The sequence below is a fragment of the Orbicella faveolata genome, unplaced genomic scaffold (genome assembly GCF_042242905.1).
Source record: "Orbicella faveolata isolate gen_17 unplaced genomic scaffold, um_ofav_v1 contig_34, whole genome shotgun sequence".
In the NCBI taxonomy this organism is placed as follows: domain Eukaryota; kingdom Metazoa; phylum Cnidaria; class Anthozoa; order Scleractinia; family Merulinidae; genus Orbicella; species Orbicella faveolata.
The window spans coordinates 3125044-3145709 of NW_028301563.1; the positions used below are offsets into that span (position 1 = coordinate 3125044).

The 20666-nt window shown below is 39.5% G+C and overlaps 2 protein-coding genes across 2 annotated transcripts in view; both read right to left on the bottom strand.

Annotated features, from left to right (window-relative positions):
- The window catches only part of LOC149104316 (uncharacterized), a 33006-nt gene extending 17168 nt beyond the window's left edge, over positions 1-15838 (bottom strand). Inside the window, exons 1-2 of the mRNA XM_089271227.1 lie at positions 15470-15838; positions 1158-1272 (exon numbers count right to left, since the gene is read on the bottom strand). Of these exons, the coding sequence (XP_089127353.1) occupies positions 1158-1272; positions 15470-15838 (484 nt within the window). The remainder of the gene's footprint in view (positions 1-1157; positions 1273-15469) is intronic.
- A 3420-nt stretch (positions 15839-19258) lies between these two features.
- LOC149104318 (uncharacterized) lies at positions 19259-20048 on the bottom strand. Its single transcript, XM_089272115.1, has one exon. It carries the CDS (start codon positions 20034-20036, stop codon positions 19407-19409), a length of 630 nt encoding a protein of 209 aa, XP_089128241.1. The 5' UTR covers positions 20037-20048; the 3' UTR covers positions 19259-19406.
- Between the last annotated feature and the right edge of the window lie 618 nt (positions 20049-20666).

Below are 20666 nucleotides of genomic sequence, written 5' to 3' on the forward strand. Positions count from 1 at the left end.
GCAGAAGTATTTCCGGTTGTCGCTTGTCTCCGCCGAAAATAACGTCTGCGAACCCGAGCTAGGAAACGATTTCTGTGACGTAATGACTTTTGTTTCTCTTTGGCCAATCAGATTCCATGATAGAATGAAACTCGAGTGCTCCTCGCAGCGAAAACCTCGCGCAGTAGTTCTGGGGTTGTTTGAGCTAAACTGTGATTGGCTTAGAATTCCTACGTCACAGAAATCATTTTCTGGCTCGGGTTCGCAGAAGTTATTTTTCGGCGGAACCAAGTGACAGCGGGAAATACTTGCTGTATTCAGTAACAAAACAGCAACGTACCAGCAGTTTCTCCGATGGGCAAAATTACCGAGTTTAGAAAATCGAAGACTAAAAGACATTTTAATTTTAATGTATAAAGTAAAGCATACTTTAGTACCCAAGACCATGAGTGACATTATCCCTACTTCAAATAGTAAATACAATTTACGTAATAAAGATTTCTCTATCCCTAGAGTTAGCACGACAAAATACGGTAAACATAGTATCCGATATCTGGGACCCTATTTATGGAGCAAAACGAATAATAAGCTACGTCAAAAACAGAGCCTTGAGGCATTCAAAAGTGCAATTTGTGGAATGGACATAACCGGATTGTTGGACGGGAGCTGCAATTGACAAATGTGCCAGTCCTGACCAAGACTGCGGACTTTCGTCCCCCTTAAATTATTTATATTTTAACTAATTTCATACTGCTTATAGGTCACAATTAGCAAATAGGTTACAGTTAGCATTGTGAATAATTTATTTTTTTATAATGAATTGTAAATTTTATTTAAATTTCTAATTTCTTTTATTGTTCAATTTTTACCTTTTTAATTAAGTGTCCGCAATTAGCTCTTACCTTAGAGCTATATACTTATTGACGCTTAAATAAAGTTTATGTATGTATGTATGCATGTGTGCATGTGACGTCATTACTAGTACTTGCCCCTGAGACATGTTCCGCATAAATTAAAAAGTTTCCCGCGAACTTTATTCCTGAGTCACACCTCAATCCTGACGTAATCAACGTTAATGTAATCCACCACAAATTAATGAGAATCTACCTCAAAAAAGGATAATTCCAATGGCTCTATATATACTTCTAAACGTCCACAGAAAGATTGACTTCACTCACCGTTCTCACAGTTTCTGCCGCTGAGGTTTGGTGTGCACTTACATTGGTAGTCGTTAGTCTCGTAAAGCGCTCGGCAGGTTCCACCGTGCTGACAGGGAAAACTCTCACAAGGACTCTGGAAAGGAAAAGTAAATTCGGGATAATTTAGATAAATAGATAGATAAATCGTTTATTAAAAGAAAATGCGCACCTAGCAGTCATGTGAATTACGTGTACACTTCGCATGCTACTAGTGAGTTACAATAAAAGATTCTAGAAATGAATTATATCAAGACTAATTTACAAACTAATTACAAGGTAAAGGCTCACAATAAAAGACTTTCCAAAGCGATCAGTCCGACATAGTGAGATATAAAAAAATTCTCCTGTTTCTCAGACGCTAAGAGGGAGAACTGGCCAGCGGAGGTAGTAGATTAGCCAGTTTGTGTTGTTGACAATGTCATTAAATAATTTAACAGATAATGGCCTGGATTAAAACCGGTGTCACAGTGATATGTGTATCCCCGTGATACGTGTATCCCCGCACACATATCACTAGTGATATGTGTATCCCCTCCAAAATGGCGACCAGTAATATGTCTATCCCCTACCTCCCCCCCCCCCGCCCCCCCCCCCTCCCCTCTACTTTAAATAGCAATATCCTACTTGAAAGCGCCTCGTCGTCCGGTCGCTTACTGGACGAACGACTAACCCAAACGGACTTTCAACGCAAATCTCAATGACTAACCCAAACAGACTTTAAACACAAATCTCAATTTTTGTAGTTGAAAAAGCTTACGTATCTGCTGCTGGAATTGTGTTGCTGATCCTAACTGGTTCTCTGCGAGCAGGATATAATGAATTTAAAGTTGAACACCAAATGGATCGGATCTAGATATATTTCAATTTGAGTTTCACGGCACGGGATTTCTAGGACGATATTAATTGCGCGGTGCATTCTCACCCCTCGAGTAACGCATATTCTCCACTGTTCATCGCCTTGTTTGCATCTGAATTATTCGTGGAGTGAAACACATATCACTGCTTCGACCCGCTCGCCATAAAATGATTAGTGGCACTCTTGTATCGCCTGCAACCGCTTTTCAGTTCGACTCCTTGTAAGATCTCAAGCTGTATTCATTGCTATACTGCGAATATTGCGAGCAAGTTTCATAATAATCGACGTTTATTCTTCGGTAGATAGCCTAGATAACGGCTGTCTTCAGGGGATGCACTTATCACTGCGCCATGTAATAATTAGTGATATGTGTATCACTGCATGCGGTCCTCTACAACCGAGGTCAGTGAAACTCCAGAAATCCCAAGCTATGAATAAATGTCGGGTGTGAGTATTTCTAGGAAGCCAGTTTTGGCAATGCAAATGTAATGGGCATTTTTCTTCTTGGGTAGAAAGCCAACATAACAGCTGTGTCAATGGGGATACACATATCACTAGTTCATGAAATAATCAGTGATATGTGTATCCCTTATTATCCCGTGCACGCGTTTTTAGTGGAATAATCGAGTTTCAAACTCCAGTTAACCCAAGCCGTGTAAAAACGTCGGGTGCTAATATTGCCTGCAGTTTTGAGAAGGTTGATGCGCTATATTATAACAGTTGTGTTTATGGGGATAAACATATCACTGCGCCATGAAATAATTAGTGATATGTGTATCCCTTGCACGCGATTTCAGTTTAGATATTTAGACATTCGAGTAGGAAACTCCGCAAACCTCAACCTGGGTATAAACGTCGTCGCGAGTGAGCAGCCAGCAAGTTTTGGATATAACTGGCCCTTTTTTCGATCAGGTAGATAGCCAATCTAACGGCTGTGTTTCGGGGATACACAGATCTCTGCGTCATGAAATAATTAGTGATATGTGTATCCCCTGCTCGAAGTTTTATTCAGATATACAATCGAGTCAGTTGAAACTCAACCAAACTCAAAAAATCCTAAGCTGCTCCGTTGGGCGCGAATTCATTTCTGGTTTCTCCTACTCTTTACAGCGCTCGCTGGAACCTCGCAACCGAGCCGCCATTTTGTTCGTTGAATGCCCAGGCGCGTATAAGTGTTCTGTGTATCCCCACGGGGGATACACATATCACTACTGATATGTGTGCGGGGATACACATATCACTGTGACATCAGCCCTCTTAAGGTAACGCAAACGATACAGACGGCATGCGGCCTTGAACGTGACAGCATCCACGTGATCGTCCCATCTCAAGTCATTTCGGATCGAAACCCCTAGGACTTCAGCAGAAGATACTCTCTCAAAGTGTACGCCATGTAGCCCAACCTGGACATAAGATGGTGGAATGTTCTTAAAACAAGTAACTAACTTTTTGCTCTTGGCTGGTTTTTTGTTTTTTGTTTTGTTTTTCTTCTATAGTCAAGGAGAGCAGTTCTCACAGTCAATGGAGGAGCATCGATATGAGAGCGAAAGTAAATGAAGATTCTGGAATGAAATCAAACTGGCCAGGGTCGCACCACTAACCACGAGGTTTCGTGTCACGAAGATCTTTTTAAAACTTTTTTCTCATAGTAGATCTTACGGCAACGCTTCTCTTTGCGATTGACCTTATTTCGCAGTAGCCTGAACAAAGAGCCATTGCCCGATGCCAAGGCTTTCTGACGTCGAGCAAAAGCTTTTAGCTGGCAATTTATCCAAGGGCGATCAGTTTCCTGAAACCTTACTTAACGCTCTGGCATGATATACAATATCCAGCCCGTAGTTGATAATCTCTGTTAGGATGCTCAACTTGACCTCGCACGACAAATCGGGGTAGAAAAGGTCGGACCAGGACACCAGCAGTAGAAAACGAGCGAGGGCGGTGACTTTCTTGCCCGATAAAATTACCGGCTTTGTGTCCGAATGCGTGAGTGTTGAAATCGGGATGCAAACGCGCTCAAAATGCGTGAAAAACAAAAACGTTCACAAAGGTAGATATATTGAAAGGGTGCATACTCAATGACCTCTATCAACAGTCTCAATCTAGTGAAATCTAAAACTTATTAAAAGAAAAAAAATCTTCCTTTTATCGCGAGAAACCGGATATCATTACGAACTAAAAGTAGAATGGCAGCTGTAAGCCGTTGTCGTGTAAGATTTCCAGACCATCGAAGTCTTGCTTCACGAACAACTTTAGCAAGATAAATAGGTTACCACTGCATTCCGATATCCGCTAATATTTCTTGCTACTGATTTTCGAAATCGATAACAAAGAGTACCCTAGGTATCAGAGGTTTTCTTTATTCCACGTGATTAACCAAAACCGGAAACCGCACTTGAAAAGTCTCTAGTACTCACGACCAAACGTGCAGGCGAGAAAATTAGACACGATTTAGAAAATTGAGATGCAGAATATCGAGTGACTGATCTGACTTTTCCGCTCACAGTTTTCGTTTTGGTTAAATTGTTATGAAATGTTATGGTTATATATAGGCAAAGCCGATTACAAGGCATTCCGCGGAGCTTTTACGGTAATTAATCTATCCGAAAAAATATTTCTCCTGAGAACTATATCCTTGCAGAATACGGTCAGTCATGACTTTTTTCTGTTTAGGTTAAAAATTGAAACCTCGACCCGAAGAACAAACTCCATGCCATTCCTCGTTTTCCGGCGGGATCATTTGCGGCCCACATCGGGGATCATTTGCGGCCCAATTTGGGGATCATTTCCGGTCTGGGGATCATTTGCGGTGCTGTACAGATCGGCTGATCAGTAACAGAGACATGGGCCGTTTGGACGACCGTTACAGAAGCTATCCTATAGTCGAGACGAGCGTCTCGACATAATCGAGACATTCAAAGAACAACACGAGGCACTGCTAGAAGTCCTTCGATTCTTGTTTTGGCCACAGCAGACTTGCAGCGTACACTGCAGGCCCTCCATGAATTCAGCAGCCACGTGAATAAGATGGTAAACAACATGGACGTACAGTACAGCCCAAAAATAATGCACGCGCAAGAACTTCTTTTTGCGTCCGCAAGCCGTCAACTTCTTGCGGCTTCTTGCGGGTCGCTTGCGCTTGGATCCTGCAAGACGCAAGAACTTCTTTGCGGTTAGGAGTTAAAACCATAAGGACTTCTTTGTGGTTGGATTTTCGATACGCAAGAACTTCTTTGCGGTAGGATTTTCAACCCGCAAGAACTTCTTTTGCGCTAACACTCTTAGCACGCGAAAATCCGTATCAAGACAGTACCGTCTTGGCGTCGGGTTCTAAAAAACACAACTAACAGACACGACGAAAAAAAAACATAACTAGCGCCGCACTTACCGTAAGAAGCATTAAAACGACAAATTCTTAACTCTGGACAATTTAAACTCTAAAGTTCAGTTCAGACAACGAACTTTTCACGAGTCTAACTTAATTCGAATTTGGACCGATCCCCGGGAACGACCAAAGAAAAAGTAATGAACGGATGCGCGTTTGATGAAACTTCGAATTCGTTGATCGGCGTGAGCTGCTGTTTACATGTTCCACAAAGCTGTATTTCAATCCATCAAAACGTAAACAAATATAACAGAAGAAGAAGTTGATTCTCAGCCGTACCGACGAACAAACAAATCGTCGACCTTAATACGTATACGGCTACCGTTACACAAGAGATCTTGGGAAGCTTCTTAATGATGTGACTAATAATATAAGTTCCAAAGTGTAAGCCATATAAAGTCTAAACGCTGTTGAGGTGGCTCTCTTTAAAACGGGGAACGGGAAATCGGGGAATGGGAATGGGAATGGGGAACGGGGAACGGGGAACGGGGAATCTTTAAAATGAGGAATCTTTAAAAGCGGCAATCTTTAAAATGGGGAATCTTTAAAAGCGGCAATCTTTAAAACGGGGAATCTTTAAAAGCGGGAATCTTTAAAACGGGGAATCTTTAAAAGCGGCAATCTTTAAAATGGGGAATCTTTAAAAGCGGCAATCTTTAAAACGGGGAATCTTTAAAAGCGGAAATCTTTAAAAGCGGGAATCTTTAAAAGCGGGAATCTTTAAAACGGGGAATCTTTAAAAGCGGGAATCTTTAAAATGGGGAATCTTTAAAAGCGGCAATCTTTAAAATGGGGAATCTCTAAAAGCGGCAATCTTTAAAATGGGGAATCTTTAAAAGCGGCAATCTTTAAAATGGGGAATCTTTAAAAGCGGCAATCTTTAAAATGGGGAATCTTTAAAGTGGGGAATATTTAAAAGCGTTAATCTTTACTGAAAAGTGAACGAGAATCTCTCAGTTTCCCACCGGAAGCTATTTATTCTGTCACATGTATCAACTCAACACGTACAGAGACAGTTGTGGAATTTATTCATTGTAATTTTATTGCACGCTATTAAAGCACATCGATTTCGCGTGATAGTGGAGCGGTTCAAATCTCGATCCTCACTCTGAGACCAAAGAATCTAACCGCCTGGATTTATCTTAACTCCGGACTGTGACGTTTAGTTTCGCAGCGATGGATATTTGTCATAGCCTTATCATGTGCTAATGGAAGGACTTACGACTTAACGACAAATATATGGCAGGGAAAACACGTTTTTGATTGTTTAATCGATAAATCAACAGTCACCTCAGATGACGTCGCTAAAATTCAAACTACAAAACTATTAATCATCCTGAGATTTTACTTTCATGATGTGTAAGAGCAGCTGAAAACTAACAGTCATACAAATTTTTGCTCCAAGTGGGTTCTTGGTTTTGTAATAGACTGCGCTTGAATTTCTAATCTTTTACGTGACGCGGCATTTACATGACGGGCAAGAAAGCTGTCATGTTGGTTAAAAAAGTGACTCATTTCGGGGAATTTGGCTATCTGAACGGTTCATGTATTAGAAAAAGTATTATTTTTAAAATGTTTTTGAGTTCTTGAAGAGATAAATTCACGCTTTTGTAGCAAAACTCAGTGACAGATGTTTCTGTTGGTTTCCGGCCGCCATCCGGATGGGCGCCAGCATGGTGTCTCCATCAAAATCTCTATAAATTTGGGTAAAAAAATTCTCCGCATGTCTTGCGTAAGAAACATTGCTGTGACCTGAATCTTAGCGAAAGTCATTGCATATTTACCTTCTTTCTCTTCAAGATTCTAGACTTTATCGTTTGAACTGTTTTCATTTTTATTTTGTTTATTTTGAATTGCATGACACTGAAAACCGGCAATAAAGCAATTCGATGCTCGATGCCCGAACGATGCGACGGCGAATTTCGCGTATAATCCATCATTGCGTGCTTAATGATACCTCTTTCTACGCCATGCAGTCATGCGAAGACAATTTCAAAGTGCCCATTGCATTCACTTTAAAGAAGAAAGAATCGGTCGCTTTGAAGGTCTTCCACAGTTTATGTGGAATGATTTCGGCGAACAAGATGTGATAGGGGAAGGGTCGTTTGAAGCCGTTTTTATCACAAAAACCAGGAACAAGGACGGAAAGTCAAAACAATGCTTGACAAGAAATCACCCGCTTTTAATAAAGATCCCCCATTTTAAAGATTTCCGCTTTTAAAGATTCCCCATTTTAAAGATTCCCGCTTTTAAAGATTCCCCATTTTAAAGATTGCCGCTTTTAAAGATTCCCCATTTTAAAGATTGCCGCTTTTAAAGATTCCCCATTTTAAAGATTGCCGCTTTTAAAGATTCCCCATTTTAAAGATTGCCGCTTTTAAAGATTCTTCATTTTAAAGATTGCCGCTTTTAAAGATTCCCCATTTTAAAGATTCCCGCTTTTAAAGATTCCCCGTTTTAAAGATTGCCGCTTTTAAAGATTCCCCGTTTTAAAGATTCCCGCTTTTAAAGATTCCCCGTTTTAAAGATTGCCGCTTTTAAAGATTCCCCGTTTTAAAGATTGCCGCTTTTAAAGATTCCCCGTTTTAAAGATTGCCGCTTTTAAAGATTCTCCATTTTAAAGATTGCCGCTTTTAAAGATTCCCCGTTTTAAAGATTGCCACTTTTAAAGATTCCCCATTTTAAAGATTGCCGCTTTTAAAGATTCCCCGTTTTAAAGATTGCCGCTTTTAAAGATTCTCCATTTTAAAGATTGCCGCTTTTAAAGATTCCCGGTTTTAAAGATTGCCGCTTTTAAAGATTCCCCATTTTAAAGATTGCCGCTTTTAAAGATTCCCCATTTTAAAGATTGCCGCTTTTAAAGATTCCCCATTTTAAAGATTCCCGCTTTTAAAGATTCCCCATTTTAAAGATTGCCGCTTTTAAAGATTCCCCATATTAAAGATTGCCGCTTTTAAAGATTCCCCATTTTAAAGATTCCCCGTTCCCCGTTCCCCGTTCCCCATTCCCATTCCCTGATTTCCCGTTCCCCGTTTTAAAGATAGCCCTGTCGAGGTCGTCCGTGGAGAGAGTTTTCGTTCTCGAATGAATCAGTCGGTAGATTTTATCTCTGACAGTGGGAAGATTTTGGTCTCGTGCTAAGCAACCTGTGAATCGAGAGTCTCTCAAAATAACTTTACAGATTGAGACAGAGATAAGGCCTTTGGCTTTTTGTTGGTCTATAATTATTTTCATCAGTTTAGTAACAGTACATGTTTTATCGGTTGGTTCTGAATTAGATACTGGGTTCACTTTGTTTTGCTTTCCGGCGACATGGAGGAAATTTTACTGTTTACAATATTATTACGATGTGTCCCGGAGTCCCGGACCCGCGGTGTGATAGCGGCGCGAAATGAGTTTATTTGAAATGGCTTTTTCTGTCCGGACCAAAGGTTAAAAAAACACATATTTACTGGGAAGTAGTTTCCAAGTGTAACCCAAATTTTGAAACAAGCAAGTTTCTCAGTCGGCGAAAACAAGCACAGGACTACATGCATGCATGACAAAAGCGTGACTTTTCACGCATCAGTAATGTTTGAAGAGGTTATGCAAGTTCAAGGCGTCACAACAACATGATTATTATCAGTGCATGCTGTCCTGAAAGATTTCGTTCAATGGGATTCTCTTCGAAATAAGAGGAATGCATAAGGCAAACTCATGAGATTTCGCTGTTCAGAAGATCATTTATGTGCTTATCACAAGCATAGTTATACCGGTAATGTTTTACCGCATTGCAAACAGGGTAGAATTTACGAAGTTCGCTTCCATAGGCGACTTTCAAGTTTCCTTGATTACTGTTTGTTTAGAAACACAAAATATATTTTCTGCAAGGGCTTTTCGCCTGTAATACTAATTCTGCGAAAAGCTCTTAAAGAAACTTACAACATCGCAGTGCACACGCAGTCTTTGCGGTTCAGTGTGCGATTTGAACGAAAGTTGTCTTCGCTCACATATCCGCAAGAAGAAGACAACACTTCTGAATGATAATGAATTTTGCATTCAAAGCAAAGCAAAAAGTGTTGGACCCCAGACTAACTACATTGTAGTTCGATTTTTCTGCGTGGACTGTTTCTTCATGAGCTTCATTACTTGGAGCCGTTTTGTGATTGTCTGCCAGCAGACTGTTCAAGTGATCGAAGGGCTTTTTTCCCGTAGGTATCATGAACACGCGAGTGCGTTCGATATTATTTTCACAGTATAAGCAAACATAAATCCAGATCTGGTCTCAGCTGTTGGAAATATATCTCTTCCCACTGCAGTAACATATCTTATGGATAACATTGCGACCAACGCTGAGCATTTCGACCACCAACATGGCACTGATAAACGAACAGACTGTTTGACCTGCAACAACTTCTTGCGCCTTCTTGCGGCTTGCGGTAAGATTCATAAGTTCTTGCGGCTTCTTGCGGTTAGATTTTCAACTTCTTGCGGCTTCTTGCGGTTAGACTTTCAACTTCTTGCGTTTCGAATGTTCTTGCGGGTAAACCGCAAAAACATGACATGTTTACTTCTTGCGGCGGTTTGCGTGTTCTTGCCGCGCAAGAACTTCTTGCGCCACTTCTTGCGCGTGCATTATTTTTGGGCTGTACTGTACTACAGAAACACTTCCAAAGAAAAATTCAAGAAAAAATTTAAACACCTCATTGTTATGGCATTTCAAACGGCTCTTTTCAGAGCTTTCAAAAAAGCAAAAGTCTTAGTCTTGTTTTTTTTCTTTTTTTTTTTTTTTTTTTTTAATTCGTGTCGTTGTTTTGTCGATGGAAAATTGAGAAAATAAAATAATATCCTTATCGCGGATTTCCACGATACACATTTAACGACATGTAGTTAACAGAAAACCCGAGGTCACTCATATCATTTCAGCCTAAGTCCCTTTTTGCAAGGCAAAGTCAGAGAAAGTAGCTAAGCATTGAAACCTAAAAGGAAAGGCCGGAAAGGAAAGAAAGGCCGCTGTCCCGACTGATTACCATGGCGTCTTCGGTGCGCAACGATACTTCAGATCAGCACCAGATATAAATGGTACCTACTTTAGGTACCAGCTCTTTTAAGAAACCACTCGACGGCCTACAGACCCCTGGTCGGGCGTCTAATGAGAAACCTTTTTTTACAAGTTTTGGAAATAACGCCAACAGCATTATTAACCGCGCGGCCATGGGCCGAGCGCGGTTCATGGTTTTACCCGGGTTTTTTTTTTTTTTAAGATTTTTCGGCGTCCAGACCCAAGCTTCCACTCGGCCAAATTTTGAGTCACGCAACCTGTGATGCTTACTCGCCAAAAGCTGTTGAAACATTAATAAATCTCATCTCCGATACTGACTTTCGCGGGAAAAAATTGAAAACCTAGCCCCCGTCAAAAATTATATTTTTTCACCAGAAATTTAGCTCGGAACATATACATATTTATATTCGTTTGAATTGTCGATGAAATGACCTTTTCCGGATATTTTTTCCTTCGGGGTCAACAAAAACCTCTGATTACAAAATCACGCCGAACCCACACGTTGCAAAAAATCTCTTCAAAACCCTGACTTCGAAGCGATATATCACTTTAACGTTAATAGCTACCACACATCGGCAGACGGTAAATCTATTCCTTAACAATCCAGCTTTATCGTGTTAAAATTTCAGCGAAATCGAACAAAACCAGAATTATTAGAATTTTTTTGTGACCTCACTCCCCAGACTTGACCTAACGAAGGAAGCCACGGTCGCCCATAGAAACCGAAAAAAACGAACATAACAAAGCCGACGTTTCGGCCAGAAAACTCCAGAATCATCGCCTGACTTTTTTCAACTGATTTAGACGAAAGACTGGCCTCGGCGGGCTACAAAAAAGACCAAGAGAAAAAACACAACAAGACAGCAGAACAAGCCGATAATATTTCATCGCGTGGCTTTCGGCACGAAAACGAAAATACAGCTTATTTCTGGATAAATCCAGCCTTAGAGGCTAGCAACTGGTCCCAAATTACTTTCTGTATCGAAAGATTTTGACCCAATTTTGAGCAAATAAACATTTCGCCGACGGCGACCGCCATTATGGCGGCTTGCATACTAAATTAGCTAACTTGACAAAATTCTCCCGAGAAGGGGATATGAAGGAAAGAGCTGAAAAATGGCCTGTAATTGGCTAATGATGAGATCATCCCACTGTCCAAATTTGGTGAGAATCGAAAGTAACGCCAATTTTCTGTCACGTTTTCAATCTGTGGTCACGGGAGTGACCAAAATCTATACATCGGTCGGGATAGAATTTAACTCTATCCCGACCGATGTATAGATTATATGACTTGTGTGACTACTTTGCTAGCCCTTTACTCGTGGAAAACACCAATTAAATTTAATCGTGACTTTTAAGAAAGAAAGCAGTTGTTAATAGCGTTATTATCGTGTCGTTCATATCGTTCATGCCCATACATATCCCGAAGAATGTTCTAGATTAAGACCATTACGTTATCGGAGATTTGTCAACGGCTACCACTGATGGTGCAATAATACAGTTTGTGTTGATCAAGTGATGTGATGTCAACAGTAAGAAAAGAATCATCAATGACTGCTTTGGAATGTGCACTGCGTTCCGACGGTGGTGCTAAGCAAACAGTTAAATTTTAAAAGCGCGGTTATAAGATCTAACAGATCTTCTTGTTTTGTAATGTTTTCTCTCAAGTGTCGTTGCCCGAATCATAAGCGTTTTGTATACGCACGCTGAACATGAAACATAACTTAATCTTTAAGGGAGTCTTCGCTGGAAAGCAGTCAGTTCAGCTCTAAAGCAATGTTTTTTCTTTTGTTGACATCGCTATGAGTGGTTCGAAAAGGGATCGAGTTTGGTTTTCAGCTTAAATAACCTGGACGTCGCCATGTTAACGTTCTGTAATTTATGACGTCATCGTGTTATTTCTCGTTGGAACGGAACATATTCACCCGGAATATGAATTATAAACGATAGGAAGCACTTTTGAACTCTGGATTCACGCAATGTTGTATTTTAAAAACGCACAAAGCGTAATGACATCATAATGTCCTACCCAGCGAAGATTGCTGCGCGAGGTAAATTTGAAAATTATACCTAAAATAGCCGGAAGCGAAACGCCCAACATTCGGTAGAACAAAGAATTATCGTCTTCAAATCGCTGACACAGTTTAACACAGCTTCAAAGCGAACGACTCGGAAAATGTGCAGGACTTCGATCATTCCCGCGCAAATTTAACCCACTTCATTACTTCTTACGAAGCGTATACGGTTCCTATTTAAATTTCCGACCTCTAGATGCTCGCTTATATTTGTTTATTTTTTTCAGTGAGAAGAGCTTATCTGACGGGGTAAAACCTCATTATTATTGCCATTTTTTTCTTGTTTGTTTGTTTCGAATAAAACAAAACCATTTCGTTTTCTAGAAAGTTGATAACCTAAACGATTCAGTTTAGAAAGTCATTTCATTCCATTGTGTTCTTCCTGATCGCAATCAAGGCATCTGGATATAAGCGCTTCAGAACTCAAGTTCCTCGTACTTATATAAAAGCGCAGCGTTGAATTCAAGGGAACAAGGTCTATTCGGTTAACGTGGCGTCGATGCAAGAATGTTTCAATTTAATAAGAGGAAGTTCTGCCATCCTGCCATCCTGCTAAAACGTTTACTACTACAATATTACAACATGTGACGTTTACTACTTCAATACTACAATTGGGCTTTAGATCTGTACGACATTGACGACTTAAGAAACTGGAGAACAGTCTGTCCGAGATGCAACAGCGAGGACTCTTCAGTAGCCGCCGTCGTGCTGTTCCCAACAATTTGAACTTCTGTTTGGTTTCCTTTTGTTTTGTTTTGTTTTGTTTTGTTTTGTTTTGTTTTGTTTTGTTTTACATGACACGAGAAATATAAGTGATAGAAACCGACGTTTCGGTGCACCATGCGCCATTATCAAGGTTACATAATTAAAGATAAAAAGCGGTTTGTGAAGAGGCTAAGTTGAAGCGAATTTGCATAAGAGAATGCCAAGCTAATTACATGAATACTTTAGCACGAAGATAATCAGACTGTACATTCAGTGCTGGTTTAAGATCTTGAATACAAAGCATTTCATTAACAAGGCAGTCAAATTTGTTTGTGCATTTCTTTATTACATTGAAGCGTGCTAAGAAGTTGGTCGGAACAGCAGTGTTATGTTCTTTGGAATAATGTTTGTAAATAGATGACGCCTTTTGACGGTGTCCCTCAACGCGTGTTTACTAGCCGCAAACTTAAACAAGATCTAAGCCTGCGTGAGCCCAAGCCTAACATCGTAACCCAGCAATGCGTTGTTAATTTATTCAAGTGTGGCATGTGTGATGCAGGTTATGTCGGGTACACAAAGTGCAATCTGATTATCTTCGTGCTGAAGTATTCATGTAATTAGCTTGGCACTCTCTCATACAAATTCGCTTCAACTTAGCCTCTTCACAAACAGTTCTTTATCTTTAATTATGTAACCTTGATAATGGCGCAAGATGCACCGAAACGTCGGTTTCTGTCACTTACATTTCTTGTCTCATGTATTTCCAAATCGTTTCCTATAATTGTTTTGTTTTGTTTTGTTTTTTTTGTTTAAATATGAGTAGCTTGAGTTTACTTCTTATTGACGGGGGATCCACTGTAATTGGCTAGGCTGTAGTGGTCTTCCTGCCTAATAAAAATTTTATGTATAAAAGTATTTTAGTTAGGCGAAGTTGAATACAAAAAATAAATTTATATGAAAATCGAAAAAATGATTATTAGAAGCATCGCGTTAGCTCCATCCGCTGTTTGCATCACGGAAAAATTTGTCTCATTTTAATAACTGCAGCGATCGATTGGTCCAGATCCATTCTTATTAATAAGGATAAAGTTCTGTGGTCCTCTGATATTCGGGCAGATGTTTAACTATAATAAGAGAAAGAGAGCGGGCTTCATTCTTATTTGGTTCACACAGCTTGCAGTGGTGAAGGCTCCAAAGGAATATTAATAAAATATTTCCGTAACAAAAGTTACGTCCTTTAACAATTTGTCACAAAAAGGCTAGACAAAAACCTTGCCTAGTATAAAATCGAAAAAGCATGAGATAACACCTGAAGCTTCTCTAACTTGGTAAAAACTCATTATTATAATGATTTTTTTTTTCCTTTTTTGAGCATTATTATCATTATTATTATTATTATTATTATTATTATTGTTTTCGAGTAAAACAAAACCATTTCGATCGAAATCAAGGTATCAGGATTTAAGCGTCGCTTCAGACCTGAAGAACGTCAGATTTATAAAAGCGCCGCGTTGTTGCAACGGTAACGGTGAGGTGAAAACGTTTTCATTCTAACAAGAGGAAGTTCTGTCTAAAATGACTTTACCTGATATTCTGGCATCTGTTTCTTAGAAGCCGGCTGCATTTGATCCACATCCACTGTTTGCATCACAGATAAACTTGTCTCATTCGAAAAAAACTACAACGATTGCATTTATGTTTGAGAAAATCTCGGGCAGGGAAATATTATGACTGCCGTAACGTCGTCATTTTCGAAAAGCTTCGTTTTCAAATTGTTTTCATCTCCCCATTGGACGCAAAGCCGGCGTTTTCAAAACACTCCGTTTTCGAAAGCTCCATTTTCGTGACCGATTAGTGTTGAGGGAAGACTAAACTCCTCCTGCTTAGTATAGTTTGGACGAGACCTGACAAAGAGCTGCAAAAATTAAGACTCCCCCAGTTGCAGATAACATAGAGACTCAAACAAGCATCACAACACTTGTCTAATGCCTAATATGTAGATGGGCCGGCATAAGACAAGTATTGATATGGAGTGCAAGTAAATGCAGTACTTTAAGTAGAATAAGTAGTTGTCTTAGAATTGTAAGTAATGTACGTATATGTATTATAAATATTATAAGTGTGTGGCAATAAATAAATAAAAAAAAAAGACAAGCATCATAATTTCAGAGCAAAGCATGCATGAAGGTTTAGTAAAGATAAACATTTGTAGTACATGATGGTTAAACTCACCATAATGCTGTAGTGATGGAAAGTATGATTCGCTTTGAACTTCTTGGATGCATTGTACTTGTCAGTTGGAAGTAAATCACACGAGACATTTCCAGTTGGTAGATAAAATGCCCCGATGTTTGTGGAAAAACAACGATCGTTTTTTACGCATCGCAGCAGGCAGTGTCTTCCCGTTTGAACAGCGACTCCTTCAATTTTTGGCACATCAAGAACATGGTAAAAATGTTCTATGAATTGTGCGTACCTCAGTTGTTTGTTCGGGTCGCGCTGAAAACCAGGCAATTGAGTGCCGTCACAGAGGCCATCATCTACAATCTGATACGTAAAGTAGATAAAAGTACTTGCTGAAAACAACACGAATCCATGCATGATTAACAGAATGGATAAAATATTATGACTTCTTCTCAACTTCCTAGAGATACTGGTAACACCCTTACATCATTAATTAAAAGGTTTCTACAGACTTGTGTCTATGAATTAATTGATATTTTTAATTATTACTTAACAAGCCTTTTAGTTTGAAGTTGCCAAGACAACAGTCGAATCAAATAACAGCATCGCCGTCTTTAATTGGACGTCGTTGACGAGTTGTGCCCAAGTCTTTTTATTGACAATTTAACTACAAAGCAACGCATAATTACGGAATACACGGTTACAGTAATAGAACTTTGCAACTTTATCCGTTGGCGAGAAGATTAAATGTTGATCATGACGTCTTCGAAATTAACAGCAGCATTTCTTTTAGCTTCTATTTGTGGTCTGAAAATATTGGCTGACAAGTTATGCCCAGCTTTTATGTCAATTTGCTCTACTTTATGGAAACATAACCCAGTCTTTAAAAGGTTGTATACAATCCATTATTCCCTCCATCAGAAAGACAGACTCCGCTAACGTGTTTACATCCTTGTTACCACTTAATTTAGATGATGTGATGATTCATGAGAATAGGTAGGATAGTGAAAACCAGCCTTAAAATAGTGAGGGAATTCGTCGAAAAGGACAGATGTTAAAAATACAGGATGCGACAAAGAAGCGAGAGACCGATATACAAAAACAATTCTGAGTGAACGACTCTGAGCTTTCATATGAATTATAAACGATAGGAGGCACTTTTTAAACTCTGGATTCACGCAATGCTTTATTTTAAAACCGCCCGATCGCGTAATGACGTCATAATTTCCCACCAAGCCAATATTACGGCGCGTGGTAAATTTGAAATCCTGAAATAGCCGGAAGCGAAACGTCCAACGCTAAAAAAAAAACAAACAAAAAAACAAGAAAGAATTATCGACTTCAAATCGCTGACGCAGTTTAACACAGCTTGAAGCGAAAAACTCGAAAGATGTACAAGACTTCGATAATTCCCACGCAAATATAACCCACACCATCACTTCTTACGAAGCCTTTTTACTTTCCGACCTCAAGACGCTCACTTATATTTATTCAATTCTTTTTTTTTTTTTTTTTTTCTCCAGATAACAATAGCTTCTTTTCTGACAAGAAGTAGTTCTTATTATCAAACTGAACTCAGACAAAAATTCTGGATAACATTTATAATTCCTGCCAGAAGACCAACACTTTTCTTGTTCAAATTTTGTTTAAAAAAATCCAGTAAAAACCGACTCCTCTTCATGAGGAAACTTGACAATCCATAGTTCACAACTTGTAGCCACAGTGAATAAAACAGATGAAACGGTAACACTTTTCTTCAAAAAATGTTTAATTCTGCCTTTTACTTTTCTGTGTTTAACTGATTTTAAAACTTCACGTGGTAATCTAGATGGTTCTCTGTCTCTTTTCCTACATGGAGCAACTGATAAGTATACTGATTAAAGATCAAAGATTTACTCTTACATGTACCTCGCCCAAGTGTAAACACTGGAAAGATTGGTTTTCACTCCTCGAGCATTTGCAGAAAAAATACAAGTTACATAATGAACAGGCATAGCTTCTGTGGATGTGTTTTTCATGGTCATGATTTCTTCAACTAAAGCCTTTTGTTCGCCCTCTGTTAAGAGAGTCATATCTCCTTAAGAGGAACTCTCACGTAATCGCAGTGGAATTGAATGCGTTGTGCTCTGATTGCATCATCCTTCGAAAGGAATGCGTACTCCCTTGAAAGGGCTGCATAATCCCTTGAAAGGGTCGAATTATCCCTTTAAATGGCTGAATAATCCCTCGAGAGGGATTCGAGTTTCCTTGAGAGGAAAGAATTACCGTGAACGGTGAATTCGTGATTTCTGTGCCATTTGAGTCGCCCAGTGATCGATGTAATCGGCCTGATTGCAGATTCTGTTCTACATTGCGAAATATTGTTTTAAAATTTGAGTGCACGGCATTAATGTCCTCTGCATCACAAGCTACATTAGGGACCTTTATACGATGCAAGGACGGGAAGGCCAAGACGGGAACGGCAGTGGATCGACGCGGGAAATATAATTTCCCGTGCCGTGTCGCTAAAGATAAAATGCTTTAAGTTATGTAATTTTCGCATAGGACGCCGACGTCAATATCTCTAGCGTCATAAAAGCTTTTCATAAAACCAGTGACATCCCTTTGAGATAGTATAGAAATATTATCCAGTTAAGCTTAAACGATGATGAACAGACGACACGGAACTTACTCTTGTTCATATATGTAAAGCAAACCTTCCTGATCTGTCGTTATTTAATATTGAAAGAATCCAGAATTTCCGTACGAAGAATTTATGTGAACGATCCTTAATTTGTTTCGACCTGGTTCAGATAGCTTTTTGTCAGCAGAGCGTTTTAGAATCGATCCTGCCTGTAGCTGAAACTAATATTTATAATAAAGCAAACATTACGTTGAGTTCGGGGTTGTATGAAAAGATGAAATATAAACATCAATTTGCAAATGTGCATTTTATTTGCTTCGGCCAAACCGTTCGCAATATTATTACAAAAAAAGTGTATACTAGTACTGTAAACAAAGACATGCCTGCTTTATCAAATATTATCGATCTACTTTTCTAAATCATCTTAACTTGAATAAAGCAGGATAACCAGTTTTTTGTGTGGGATACCTGTGGGATTCCACACTATTGTCATCGGCTCGTGTCCGTTAATGCAAATGAGCTGCAAAGATTGCATTGCATTCTTGATCCACGTATCCCACACATGTACCCTTTGGGTACCTAGTTTTTTCCTTTGCTTTAAAGTCTATCCTCGTATGATAACAAAGGAAATCAATCACTAGAAACTTGAATATCATGCCTAGTGACTCAGTTTCACGGTTTAGCGCAAGTACAAGCTATGGCGTGATGACCAAGTCACATTTTACTTCTTAATTTTATGTCTTTAAGAGCCCTAGTCAACCACACCTTTGTTTTCGTTTACATGCAAGAGTTTTGCTATTATATTTTATTCGGAGGATGCCGAAAAAAAGGAAACGACTGTGAAACTACTAAAGATAATCAAAATACTTTCAGGAACACAACTTACAGTAAAGCAATAAGATTTCGCTTCACCATACAATATTAATAATGTCGACGGCATCGAAAACGGCGAAGGGTGACAAGGGTCCTTTAACATACTGGCTGTGCTCTATAATGCATTGAAAATGCGATTATGTTAACATAAACGATTTAGAAATACAAGAACAATTAAAATAAGCCATGAGAACCCATACCATCTAAAACCAAGTCTTAAATCAAAGTTATAAAGCGGTTGCACGACAACTTTAATTTACAAGCTTTGCAGCACCCGCTCATTTCTAACTTTTAAAGATTGATTCAATAATCTTTAGCTAATCCGATTGGAGGTGTACGTCCTCTTAAAAGCTTTAACGAGTGTTTCAGTATGCCATATCACAGTAATTGAAATTAAAATAAATCCAAATGAGGTAGGTGTAGTTATGTGGAAGTCATGTTTGATATCATTGATGTGATGAAGAATCTGTCCCATCCGATCCTCGCCAATCATCGCATCCACAGGTTCAAAGAGTAGCCTGGAGTTGACGCATATCCGTCATTTCCAAAATCAGATTCACCACTTGAACTATACACAAAGGAAGCTTCGTTAGCTTCAGTTACTCCAATCCCGTGGTCGGCGTGATTGCAGCTACTTCCACCTCCGCCAATCATAAGCACTGCACCGTCCCAACCCCAGTCACACCAGAAACCGATTGCATGGGAGCCTTGTATGTCTCCACTACATGTGGCCTGTTGAAAGCCGCTAGTTGATTGGTATTGTCCGCCATATTGTACAGTGCAATTCCCCAAGCACTGGTCTGTGGCCCAAACAACGCCATTCCTGAAGTCGCCATAGCTAGTGACTTTGGAGCGGAAGGTCTGTCCACCCAGACAGTTACCCGTGGTCTGCAGCAAAGGAGTATGTTGTGAGTCGTCACTGCGTGTGATCTTCAACTCGGTCCCGATTACCATCCAGAATGCTGGTGATATCATGTCAGCGTTGATCGACGGATCACTTGTTTCTCCAAGAGAGTAATTCTTGTCATACCACCAGTGTCCAGTATCATTCATCCAATTTTTGTCATCATTGTTTGAAAACCGAGCGATCAGTGTCCAACCTATGCCAGTTGACGTCATGTCGCAATATACCTGAAACAAGGATTAATGGCGATAACGAGACTTAGAGGAAGATGTTTATACTGAGAAAATGACGCTTTGTCGGCTTTATGCAGACCCTTACAGAAACCTGGTCACGAACGGTTTTTATACGCGGAACCCACTGTCTACTTTTCAAACTATTTTCAAAAGGCTTTCTTCAATTTAAAAGCATTTTTGGACAAGGGAAAAAGTCAAAGTAATATACGTGTATGGTGATGCTCACACAGAGGGCCAATTCTTCCGTTAATAGCACACTTGCATGATCTCGTCATTTGACTACGATCACAAGAATTCACTTCGTTTCTCATTTGTTATTCAAATTTTTAAACTAAAATGGGGTTTAAATGACGATTGGGCAAATCAGTGGCATGAGAAAAAGAAATCGTTAATTCTGGTTCTTTGAGTTAAAATACACTATCATGCAAATCGTCTATCTAGGCTCCCCTAATAGCTCCTGATGGATACTGATCTTGCGGGAGCAAATCAGCGCATGATTTGGTAGAATAGATCACATTATTATTACGCTCATTTAGGGAAACACTTCGTCATTGCGATCGTTATTAGTGGTTGCTATATCTTTGAGTTTTTTGTAATTATACATTTTCATTT

Bases quoted from the DNA above. Each gene is read 5' to 3' on its own strand.
- LOC149104318 (XM_089272115.1), bottom strand. From the start codon at position 20,036: ATGACGTCAACTGGCATAGGTTGGACACTGATCGCTCGGTTTTCAAAC.